Genomic DNA, 12,819 nt, shown 5'->3' with positions numbered 1-12,819 from the left:
GATTATACCTTCTCAGAAGTCATTCAGCCATATGAAGGTCTGTTAATACTTCTAAATTGTTGGAGATGAGTATTCTGTAGTCCCACTCTCACATTTATAATGAAGGTGGGGACCAGTACCACTGTTTTTACAGTTTTATTATATTTATGAAAGTAACTGTGGCATTTTTTCAGTGTTGTTTTCCCCGAGAAGACTTAAATTTGTAGTAGTATGTAAAGGAAATGGTTCTCAGTGAGCCTTGCAAAACAGTAATATCTTGGGGATAGGGAGGAAGTGATCCTGACAGTATACTTGTTGTGCTTTTACCAGCTAGTAGATCTGGAAGATATTTTTCATTCACACTGCCTGTGACAGGCTTTTTACTGTCTTTTAAAGAGTTACAGAACTTTGGGGTTTGGTTGACTTTGGGTTTTATTTTGGTCTTTACTTGTAGCCAGGTTACTTGCAGATGTCAAATTGTCATGTGGCAACAACTGGTTCTGTAAACATGTGTTCCTAACTAACAAAATATTTTTGAAATCATAGGCTCTTAATTTTCCCCTGTGACAATGGAATGTAGAATGGAGATGTCATTCCTAAATTAACTCAAATATAATTTGAGCATACCCTGTAGCAGTGTAAAAGGTATCTGAAGTTTACCTAGAATGTGTTCTTTAATATATCTCTATATATCTACATATATAGATACATGTTGACCAGCTAATTAAAAAAGTAGTAGTATCCCTTGTTATAATTATTGCCCTTAGGACCAACACTTCATTTTAGCCAGAGTGTAGCTATGCTAATAAAAGCAATAGTTATCAGCTCTTAAGGAGAGGTCGAACTGAAGAAAACTGTATGAGAATAGTCTTTGCTGTGAGAGAGGTAGAGAACAGATTATGTTAATGTGTAAAACGAGTCAAATCAGAAAACAGGGTATAGAAGTATCTACAGATGGGAATATTTTTAAAATGTTGCTATGTCGACAAGACATGCTCTATTCTTGAAGTTCCCTTTTTTTCCTTCAATGAATAAAGCTAATGATCATAAAGCTAAGTAACCTTCTTACAGAAAAGAGGGAAGGAATATTGGTGCCATTACTTCTGTGTTATGCAAGACAAAGTGGGAAGCATGTGAAAGAGACTGGCAGCATATATAAAGTACAGATTTTTGACTAAATGTTTCATTAGTGGTTGTTCTGAAATGTGGATGAAAACCCATCTAATATGAAATAACATAATTGCTGGGCCAAATGGAGTGATATAATAAAACAAGAATACTTGCTTGAAGCAACTAAGTTGCCCTGGATTATTTACTGGAAAGGCCTTTGTTATTTTCATGGTGATAGAGTAAATTTGGGCTGACCGTTGTAGGGGTTTGAGACTTTTCCAGAATGAAAATAAAATCAAAATCTTAGTAGCTAATCAAGGTATTAGGCTCCCCCTTCAAAAAGCCGGTAATGTTGGTTTCTCACTTTTTAAATAAATGTTTGGTATTTACTGTGTCCCTTTATTGTCCTGCAACAGAAGAGATGCCAGTCAGTTTCTAGAATGTCAAAAATGCTGGCAACCATTCTTCTCTCAAAGCACTTTAGACAAAAGACATCAGACAGTGCAAGAGAACAAAAGGTGGATTGCCTTCTTTGGGAATGCTTGTCCTGCCCCAAATGCTTTTCTGAGCTTCTAGGCAGCATAGCCAAGGGGACAAAACCAACGAAAACTTATCTTTGGCTTTTATATTCTTAAGATATTATGCAAAGGGAATTAAAGTGGTGTTGGTTTTAATAGCTTGAATGGTTTGAGACTTGCACGACTTCTGAGGTTCTTGATTTATTGGTTAACTGTAGTTGGTAAGCTAACGGCTGTAGTTCTTTGGCTATTATGGAGATATAATAGGGGCTTACATTTGCAAGATGAGAACTTATACTTTGTCCCTGTGGATGCCAGAACTGCAAGGTTGCATCAATCCAATAACACTGCTATAAAGATCTTTTTAAAGTCAACTTACCGTACTAAGTTTTGTTTTAGAGCAATAAAGAGTGAACTGATGATCTGAATCTCTTTAAAAATAAAAAACCAGAGTGCAATCCAGTACTTTCTTACACGGATCACTAAGCCTAGAACCTTTCCTTGATGATAGATATTTGTCACACTCGCTGTCCTAAATAATTAGGGGGTTTATGCATCATACCTCGACTAGATCTTCCTTTTTAATTATTAGGTGCTGGATTGTTTAGATTTTTAATAATTGTGAAATATTAGGCCTCACTACAAACACAGTCAAAGTACAGTAGCAGATGAACATTTGAAAAGGTTGATTATAAGTTTAAAGAAAACAAATGAGTAGCAGAGGCTTATATTTTCTCTGTGTGTTTTTAATGGTCTGTGCAATCTGAAATTGATCCATAGTTGATGCTTTTTCCTGATGAAAGAGAGACAAATATTTCCATACTGGGCTGTGATTCAGTTACCTACTTCTAAGCATGTACAGTACTTTCGCATCATACTGGAGAGGATCTGTGCATGGCAGTGTCAGAACTGAGATGTAACCTTGCTCAGCCTGCCTTCTCCTGGGGTGGCAGCTTGAGGTCAGGCATCAGGTGCTGTGGCTTCGGCAACTGAACTTCTAGTTTCTCTGCTTGCTAGTGCTGGGACTTCCTTAAATTATTGCAAGATAAATCAGCTGGGCCTAGACAGCTGGGTTTTGTTGGTAATGCTGCTACAGATCTTTCTTCTTTTGACAAAGTCAGTCAAGCTGCCTGACCTGCCTCTTTAAGAAAGCAATTTTCATAAACCTAATTCTTAGTTCTTTGCTCAAACATCCTAAACTTTGTTTAATGTTTGTGCATGTTAAATTTAGTTCTCTTGCTGTCATTATCATATCTCTCAAATTAGTGATTTCTCCTATCTTGAAAAAATAGCTTATTATAAAGGTTTCCAGAATCGGTGTAACAGTTTCTGTATGCTGCAGGCTTTGATTGCTTTCTTCTGAAGTTCATTTATTAATTCTGGTTATTGCAGATATTTTAACTTATCTTCAGTATATGTCAATTATGGCTTGGTACAGTTACTGTGGGCTTAGAGCACTTTGAGGCAGATACCTAACAGCCCATCCTGCAAAGCTGTGGGGACAATACTGATCACAGGGAGAATGTTGCTGTCATGTAACTTAGCAATTCTGTCCATGCTCTGGAAGACACCTTGGTGTACAGAACAGTTCTGACATGGCCAGTTTTAAAGGTAATGAAAGAGAGAAAGAACTGCAGTACCAGCCAATTCAGGGGACTGCTGTGATACTCTGGTCCCTCTCCTCTGCTTAAAATGGCTAGCTCTAGTACTTTCCCTTCCTTGTCACCAGTAGAGTGACAGAAAGCTGAATTGGCTGAAAACCACACAAGACAGAAAATGCTTAGCTTTGCAGCCACACCAGTGTCCCGAGCAAACTCACATGAACTGCGTTGCTGGCCGTAAGGAGGGCCCAGAACCCTGAGAGCCTGCATGTGCTGTGGTCCTGCAAAGCTGTGTTAGGGTCATACCCCTGGGTTTCATTGTAGCATACTTTGCTTCAGTGCCAATTCCTGCTCTCATATGCATCTCCTAACACTTTCTGCAATTTTGTTAATGCTGTCAGAATGACCAATACTGCCTGATTGCTTTCTCATCCACTTGTATTTCACTTTTTTCTTAGACTGATTTGAACCCAGAGGGTTTTTGGGTTTTTTGTTGGTTTTTTTTGTTTGTTTGTTTTTTGGTTTGGTTTTTTTTTTTTCCGGTTGGGGGGATTGGGGGAGTTGGGTGTTTTGGGTGGTCTTATTTTAGGCAGTGCCCATCTAAAAGAATGGGGTCTAAGTTTTGAATTCCTAGATGCTGTTGGAATTCAAATAAGTATTAGTTGCCTCAATTGGTCTGTTTTCCTAAACTCTTCATGCAGTGGAGGGCTGTACTTGCATCTACAATCACTTCCATCTATAATTTTTATTTTTGGGTCCTAGCTCAAAATATATCTAGGAACACTTCTCATTGTATGAGCATGTAAACAGTCTATGATAGATGCAGCTGAACTCTTCATATTATCTATTTTGTTAAACTGAGGCTTATATTTGCAAGGAGACACATGGAAATGCTATGCATGGATTTTTTTCTTCTCAATAAAAATGAATCAAATTAGATTAGTGTTAGGTTTCTTCAGAATGATAACTTAAAACTGTTTATCTGATGTGGTAAACTTCATGTACTAATACATTATTGTAGTGTAATCAATATGTCCCAAGTAATAGTATCAGTGATGGAGAAGACTGCTTCTTCAATACTGCTTTCTTTCAAGTAGCGTCTAACATTTTGGGAGGAAACTAAATTTGTCTGAAAAACAAAGTTAGTGTTTTCTCTTGAAATATTCATAACAGCATTCAGTTCACAAACGTACCTTTTATTTTCACCGAAAGATATTTACAGCCTTTAGAAAGGGTTTGATCCTTTCTTTCCCCTTTCCATTTACTGATGAATTGGAGATGGACTCATATTTTGGAATAACTTTGTAAATGGACTGATAAAACTACATTGGCATTTATTTTTTCAATTAATTAACCTGGAACTTTAAAGGTGAAACTTTTTTTTTTGCTCTAAAGAAATAATGTTCATGAAGCTTGCAGTTCACCTAATTGTACACACATGTATTAAGATTCAAAGTAAAACTGTTTGGCTTTCATTCTCTTTCTTCATATTTGCTTTTTTATTTCATAATCACAGTTAATCATGAGGGTATAGGTAACCTATGTTGAAGAGAACCACTTACACCATTATGCTCCATTCTTATCTTTCAGAAGCACTGCTCAGCTCCCATAAGATCCTCCCTTTCTTTAAGGAGACAGTTTCAGCAACTTGTTAACTCTGAAAGTTTAGCTGTACTTGTTTTGAGGGCAGCAATTACACTGCCCTGTTATCAAACAAGCATTAGGTGCGTGTGGGTTGGTGACTCTTGGCTTTGTTACACTGGCAGAGGACTGGGAAAGCCTCATTGGTGTGTGCAGTGTCCATGTTTACAGCTGCGTATAGCAGATTGTTACGACCGGTGACTGAAAGGGCTGATGTGTCACCGTCTGCATGGCAAACTGCACTTCATGGACATTCAAATAATTGTGACTGTGTTTTCATGTGTGTTGTTGAAGGACAAAAGTTTCATATGAGGAATTTCGATTTCTGTTTTGCTCACTGTGTATGCCAGCATAGCTTGCAAGAGTTAGGTACTCTGACATACTTTCAGAAAAACAAGGTTTAGAAACATTAATTTCTCCAAAAGGAGAATACTAAGCCTCTTGATTGGTTGAATTATTAGTATGCAAACCTGCAATTTGACTTACTGCATTAAATATTAAAACTGTTGTGTGTTCTGATAAGTGGTTAACTCACATATACATGGTGTGGAGAGTCAAGCTGAAAGGCATTCATGCTATAAGAGTCTTGACTCATCCCATGTTTTCTCATCAATGTTGCTGTTATGAATAGAGCAGGTAGTATTAGATCTCTAAGGATATCTCCCATGTCATTTCAAACTTGATTAGCCCTTGGAGTTGTCCTGTAGTAGACTGTTCCAAGTCCCTAAGCAGAATTATTTTTGCCCTGAAGCACACTGATCTCCTGGCTATATGCATTATTTGTTTTGGTCTATTCCAACCAGTGCTCAGGTTAACCATAAGAGGTTTAGTTGTTCTTCTCTTCTCCTGTATTCTTTTTGAAGCAGAAAATAACTAGAGAGAGAATAGAGGGTCTGTCAGGCACACTTCCTGATCCTCAAAAAGTAGCTTTGGGTATCAAGGAAACTGGATGCTGATCATGCATAGTGAAGAGAGCGCAGCAAATAAAGCACGTAGCAAACTTATATAGGTAGGCCTGCGCTTTAATCCTGCGCAGAATACTTAGATTGCTACAATTATGGGCGATTTGGCAATTTCTGTGGAAGGACATGGGCTGTATTGGAATTCGGAAAGCCTTCTCCTACACATTAAAGACTTAAATGTTAAAAACTTGTCCAAGTTGACTAAGGACCTTGCTTATCAAACTTTGAAAGCCTCCAAGGATGTAGATTCTGCAGCCTTCCTGGGAAGCCTGTTCCAGTCCTTAACCATTAATAGCATCAACTCTTTGAGCCCAGTGGTCCAGCTGCTTTTTCAGCCTTGATCTTCACACATTTGATACATAACTGATTTGATTGCAAGGCTACTATAGGATAGCATCAAAAGCCTTGGTGAAATACAGATAAATGGCATCCACTGCTACCTGCCCAAAAATGAAAGAATTTTATTACAAAGAAACATTCCATACTGGAAACTGCAGTCCAGTACGATGCATACGAAACTGCATTTGTCTTTCATGAATGAAAGACCTTGCTTTCTAAGTATTTCTAATACTGTTTGAAAAACTAATGAAAAGTTCTGTGTTTAAGAATGGAAGTTCGAAGTGGAATGAGGTAGAAAATAGCTCCTGGAATGATCAGGAGAACAGAGAGCTGATGTAGGGGCTGGGGGGAAGGGAAGAAAATGACTGGTTTATTTAGCTTGGTGAAATAGAGTAGAGAATTAATATGACTACAAGGAAGGAAAATGAAATCTTGATGGAAGAGGAAACAGCATAAGCAGATTATGAATTAAACCAGGTTATAACACAGAATAAACTTCTAGCTAATGATACTACTAACATTTCAAAACAGCCCTCTCAGGCCTTGCAGGGACAAAACACTAGCTGTTTTCAAGATATATCTCAATTGCTTCCTGAATGAAGTTCTAGAAGGTAGTTGCCAGTAGGCTTAGACATGTGACTTCGTGATTAAATGAGCTGCAGAATCCTGAAGTACATCATCTCATCCACTGCAAAGCAAAAATAAAGCATGTTGACCTAAACCGTAAGCATTTTATAGAAGGTCAGGTACTGTATGTAGCTGAACCATTGAGGTATCTTAGTGTACTTTTTAAAGCCTGCTTCTGTGATGAGTGGATAACCTTGAGACAGTTTGTCTTGTAGTTTACTTACAGAATTTGTATGGACTGCATACTTAAAATAAGCACTGGGTTTGAAAGGGTGGATTCCTTGCCCTTAATTTTCCTGTTGATAGTTCAACATTCTGTGACATGCTATTTATGATGTTTGTCATTGTATACAAGCGGTCTGCCACTATGCAGGCTTTTGTTCACAAAACAGATGTAAAGATGTAGTGTGATGGTGTGCAACAGGTTCAGGATGCCATGGAGCTATTATTGTGTACATACTTGGATAAGTATCCATGTTTCTCTCAGGTAAGAAATTTATTAAAATACCTTGTGCACACTGTTCTGAGGATGCAGGTGCCTCTATGGCATATGAAAAGGTGTGTCAGATCTTGATCACTGAGCAAAAGGGTTGATAAGCAGTTCCCAGGTGCAGGATGTTGATAGAGTATGTGTTTGACAAGTCGAGGACGAGATGGCATTGCCGATAAAATTGTCTACATTCCAGTATGTGAAACAGCAACTATATAATGCTGATGGGGGTGATGAGACTTTTTTTTTTTCCAAGAATCTCCTTAAGTAACCACACACTTATGGCCCATTGTAAGTTAACTACTGCCTCTCATGTGATAGGGACTGAGCTTAAAGAAGCAACAAGGCTAAAGGGTCCTCACATTATTGCATTTCAGGATCACATTCATAAGGTGCTGGAGTGAACAATGTAATTTACAATGAACTGTCATAGCAAATAACAGGATAAAACTACACTCTCACTTATGCTTGAGTGGAATACTGTTAAAGCTTTGGATATAGCTACTTGACTCAGAATGCACAAACCAATAGTTTACAACAATTTTCTTTTTTTTTTTTTTTTTTTTAAGAGAACAGTAGAAAATGGTGGAAATAAATTGAGTGCTAGTAATTACTGATTATTCAGTAATAAAACTGGATGTCACAAGTATTCCTTTTTCCTTGCCTTGCAGTTGCATGGGGTAGAGTGAACCATCGCTGCTCAAGAGCCAGTCATGCATGACTGTGGGCTCTGTACTCAGGACAGTGGCGAGTATCTGGCCAAACTCCTTGTAGTAGGGGCAGGTAGATGGGGAGCTGCTGGACTTGTGGTTATCTTCCTTTGAACTGTGGTAGGCTCTAGAAGTTTTTAATACACTCTTACTACATGGGACATCCATTTAATCTCTCCACCAGCTGTTTTAAGATGCTTTCATACAAATGATGATTTTGAGTCATTCTCAAAATCACATTATTTGCTGTAGTTACATCAAAATGACCTGTTGTAGTCCTTTAGCCAGCTTGTTGCACCAGAGCAGCATGTTCTAGAGCTTTCTGACTAAAGGCTTTATGGCTGTACACCTCCTGCCAAAGTGGAGGTGCCATTTGGAGTGAATGTGTTGACAGATGAGCAGCTCGTGAAGCTTTGGAGATGAATAGAAAGTACAGGATAAAGACTGTGGGGGTGGTATGGGGGAGTTATTAAACTTTAGTCCTGCTACCTTGTCTTTAACTGTATCTTCACTGTCAGACAGAAGAGTCAGAACCTACTGAGAAAACTGAGGTTTGCTTCTAGTCTTTATCCAGGAAAGCAAACCAGGTTCACAGGATTCATTAATCTGGGTGTAAAGAGTGTTTGAGAGGACTTCAGGCGGAAGAGTTTGGGTTAAGGCATGCAACTCAGATTGACTGCTAACTTAGCATCCTGATACTGGTAACTTTATGTGCTCCTATATCAGCTCTATATTCATCCTAGAGCAGTGAGATATGTCTGACTGCTAGTGCCATTAGTGTTTAATTTGTAATTTTGCTGTGTCTACTCATATGTCTAAAATCACCTACATGCACATTGTCCTTGCAGAAACACACATCTTTTAGCACTTCTTGTTTGTTATCATTGCACATTTTCCCTTCATTACTCTCCTCCACTTTTTTCTTTCTTACCTCTTTACTTTTCTTCAACTGTCAGTGGAATTATTGTCTTCCTGTCTCCATATTCAGGTAGTGTCAGTGGCTGAGTATCACCGCAGGATCGATGCTCTAAATAGCGAAGAACTGCGCACACTCTGCAGACGTCTCCAGGTGCCCTCTTCAGTAGTTTAAACCCCATCTTCAGATACTAAAACATCTTTCTTTGTAGTGTCTTTGATCAGGGCAAGTCCCACACTTAGTGGGTTTGTCTTGTCTACAGCACTACAAGGATCCAGCAGAAAATTCCTTTGTTTTGGATGTATGTAATTGTGCAGTGCTATGATGGAATCAGTAATTTAATGATGGAATTATTACTTCCAACTTTTTCAAACAGGAATTTTCTGTCAGAATTTGAAAATTTGTTCTCAGTACTGCTTGACTTGGAGTGATGTGTTCCACCTTCCACTTTAGACTGGTGTGTTGTGTTAGATAGAAGCTTTCCTAAAAAGAATGCAAACCAGGTGAAGAATTCAAAACCTTGTTGCATGGGTGTTTAATTTTATATAGGAATCTTTCATCAAGAATCTCACAGTACTTGGCAAGTATGAAGCTTCACAACTTCTGTGAAATAGGTAAGTATTTTTCCCATTATGCAAGCAGGTAACTGAGGCAGTTCGACATGGCAAAGGTTATACACATGGAGCTGGTAATGGAACTGTCTGTTCCAAAAACAGTACTTTGGTTTGAATTTTTGATGGTTTACTGATATGGACTTAAACTGATATTTGCATTCTCTTTAGGTGTTTCTTAGTTCTTTAGCAATTATAAAATTGTTAGCTCCTGTGTACATCATACATAACTTAGTGATGGAAAGCATAGCTTAGAACTCCTTAGAAGCATTGAGTGTTTTGTTTTCCTGTAGTAATTGGCTGCTGAAACTGTAAAAAGTTTCAGTTCTGTTTTTTTACTTTGGTCTTGGCTTTTTTCACCTATTATGTAATTACACATAAGAAAACATTTTCTTAGCTGTTTTATTTCTGTTTGTTTAATAATCAGTAATTAATGGCTTTAAAATGTTTTGTAAGTAATATGGTTGCATAAATCAATAATGAGCATGAACCTAAAAGCTGCAGTTCTACTTCTATGGGAAAACCAGAAATTTTGCAAAAAAAAATTTTCATTCCCACTTGAGAACAAAACAATTCTGTTTCTGGCAAGTGGTCGTGGAGAATCCTTGTATTAATATCCTGGAAGTGCAAGAGCTCTTTCCAAATACCTCTCACCTGAAATGCCCAAAATCAGGATTTAGGCTGACTTGAAAAATCTGATGTGATAGGCTGGAGCCTATAAACTCTCTGCTCTGAGGCCCTTTCAGTGTTTGTGGTGTAGACTGTGTGGCAGTTACTAGCCTCAGAAGCCCCTGGAATCTGACTACAGGTCAGTCTACCCTGTCAAAGTTTAGTGGGAAATAAATTGGCAGGTTTTGAAACTGCGCTGCGTTCTGTCAAACAGATACCTTTGGACAGACACATGTCTTTGTCGGGTTCTACAAAGCAGTGTTGTCCCTAGAAGAAAGTTGCTTTACTGTAATAATAATAATTAAAAGAAGGCAAAAAATCCAACCAACAAAAAAAGCCACAAGCCCCCCCTCTCCAATCCAAATTATTCATGTTTTGCATGGTACACTGTAATCAGAATTAAAGAATAACAAAGGAAATAAGCTTTCTGCTGTATACTTGAACAATGCTGAACTTTTATGGAGTTGAAGAAGTAATATATGATGTATGAAAGGCATTTGAGGTGGAAAAGAGTTGGACTACCAAATAACATGTCTTACAGATAACACTATAATGGCAGTCTGTAGGTCATCTTTTTGTATGTGAAGCTGTATGGATAAATGCATATACTTTTTTGTTGTTATATGGAGGTTAGTGCATAGTTTACATTGGAAATGCTTGTTACTTTCCATTGAAAAATGGAAGGCTTGAGATTTTTGCTTGCTTGATACTCACTTTCTCTAAGTGCACCTTTTCTTGAGTTAAGAATTAATATTGTAATTAAGTTATTGTATAAATATACTTTGATACTTTGACTTTATAAGCCTATTTTTAAGTAACAGGAGTTTGTGATATAACTCTTCCCATAGTTCTTGGGGGAGAGGAAAGGGATATTCTCTTTTTGGCTCAGGTGGCTGTATTTGTTTAAATAGTCTTAACTGTATTTCAGAGTTTTCTTTGATTTGGCTTTTCTTTTGTTAACTAAGAAAGCTCTCTTTGCAAAAGCTTGGCAAAGTTTGTCATGGTGGTATGTGAAATACCATAGTTGTGTCCTGTATGTTTAGAGTATGAGGTATGTGGCAAACACTGGTTGTTATTCTGGAGTTGGCAGGTGGTTTTGGCAGGTATTTTCTTGAAATTCTCAGGATTCAGGCTTTAAATAATTTGGACAGTCTGACTTTCAGTGAACTTGGTTCAGGCTGATAAATTATTCAAATGCACTCATTCTTGTTACCATTTTTTTTTCCTTAGCAAATCTTTCAACATTTTAATGACCCTTGCTGTGGAGGCTTAAGTTACTAACTTCCTTCACTTTGTCCTACTCCTCTGTCAGATTTCACTAGCCCCACAGCAAGTTTTAACTATCCCTGCAGCAAGATTCATAAAAGGAAACCTGCTTGGGTCTCAGCTAGTCTAGTTCTCAACACGTGGCACTTTAGCTTTAAAGTGCCAATGAATGTGGACTGGGGTAAGAAGCTGTCATAAGCTATGATATCTGATGAGGAGTTTCGAGGCCTTCTGCTGCCAACTCCACTAAATGGTGATCTACAACAACTCAGTAGGGTGAATGTATGGGGCAGTTATTTTAAACTGCTGCAGGGTGTTTGTGCATAGTGCATCTTTGCCAGACCCCAAAGCTTGCTATGCAGCATAAGTGTTACTGCTGTTTTCCCCTCCCTACCCTCTCAATCCTCTCTTCTTTGATTCCCATAAGGACTCCAGCAGATCAGCTTATGGAACAGCAATATTCCTAGGGCTCCATTCAGATGCTTTACTCAAAATACTTGACAGCAGTCTTTCCATGTGTCTACTACATATCTGAAAACTTTCACGAGTATTCTGAAAGAGTATTGATTCAGAAACTACTGAGAAATATCCATGTTGAAGTTTCAATTCCTTTCCTGTCTGGGTTTTTAAATTACATTTAATGTAAATGCTGTGTTAGTATTAAAATGCAAGGACTTTGTAAGCTGACCTCTGAAAAGTGTTTGAAGTCCTTCAGCTGTGTATGAGGACTCTTTTTTTGTTTTTTTGTTTTCTTGGGTTTGGGGGTTTTTTCCAAGCATAAAACCATAGCTTTCTTCTGAGTAGGTGTTTGTGTAATTTATTGTTAGTATATAGTTGAGTACCGGCTTGCTATTGAAAGCGGTGGAAATCTTGGTCAGATCAAATCTAATGGACTTCTTAACTTTTGAAGGAGTTGCGTAACTGTAAATTGGTAACTGCATGATCTTAAACCTGCAGTTTCTCTTCCCTGCTAACAGAATTGCAAATATTTATTTTCTTCTTGTTCTTTTTCTAGATAACAACAAGAGAAGGTATCAGTTCAAAACAGGCAACAAATATCAAAACAGACCTGGAGCCTGAAGCATTCCGGCCAAATCTTAGCGATCCCAGTGAATTACTACAGCCAGAACAAATTGAGAAGGTATTAACTTATATATGTAATTTTTTATTATTGTACAATAATGTATCACAAATGCTGTAGTGTAAAACACATCAGTAGGAAGATCTTGTGTGATATTAAATGCATAAGCACAACACAATTCAGAGCTAAAATGTTGCCTTTTTTTTTTCTTATCATAACAATACACCATGACCACACTAGTCTGTCTTTGCCCTTATTTCATTCTTCCTGGAAAACAGCTTGGCTTTCACTGCAGTTCT

General features: G+C 37.8%; 1 protein-coding gene across 10 annotated transcripts in view; it reads left to right on the top strand.

Annotated features, from left to right (window-relative positions):
* The window catches only part of OXR1 (oxidation resistance 1), a 301,246-nt gene that overhangs the window by 275,602 nt on the left and 12,825 nt on the right, over window positions 1–12,819 (top strand). For 7 of the 10 annotated variants that reach the window (XM_087747554.1, XM_087747582.1, XM_087747542.1 and 4 more), the window contains 2 exons: window positions 8,966–9,046; window positions 12,455–12,580. In XM_087747554.1, coding sequence (XP_087603680.1) covers window positions 8,966–9,046; window positions 12,455–12,580 — 207 coding nt within the window. The remainder of the gene's footprint in view (window positions 1–8,965; window positions 9,047–12,454; window positions 12,581–12,819) is intronic. The other 3 variants (XM_087747562.1, XM_087747612.1, XM_087747602.1) reach the window with 1 other exon arrangement.

The sequence above is a fragment of the Nipponia nippon genome, unplaced genomic scaffold (assembly GCF_047370975.1).
Source record: "Nipponia nippon isolate SJK-2023a ecotype South Korea unplaced genomic scaffold, ASM4737097v1 scaffold_1, whole genome shotgun sequence".
NCBI lineage: Eukaryota > Metazoa > Chordata > Aves > Pelecaniformes > Threskiornithidae > Nipponia > Nipponia nippon.
The sequence above is the reverse complement of the archived record's forward strand: the minus strand, read 5'-3'. Positions and strand labels throughout refer to the sequence as shown.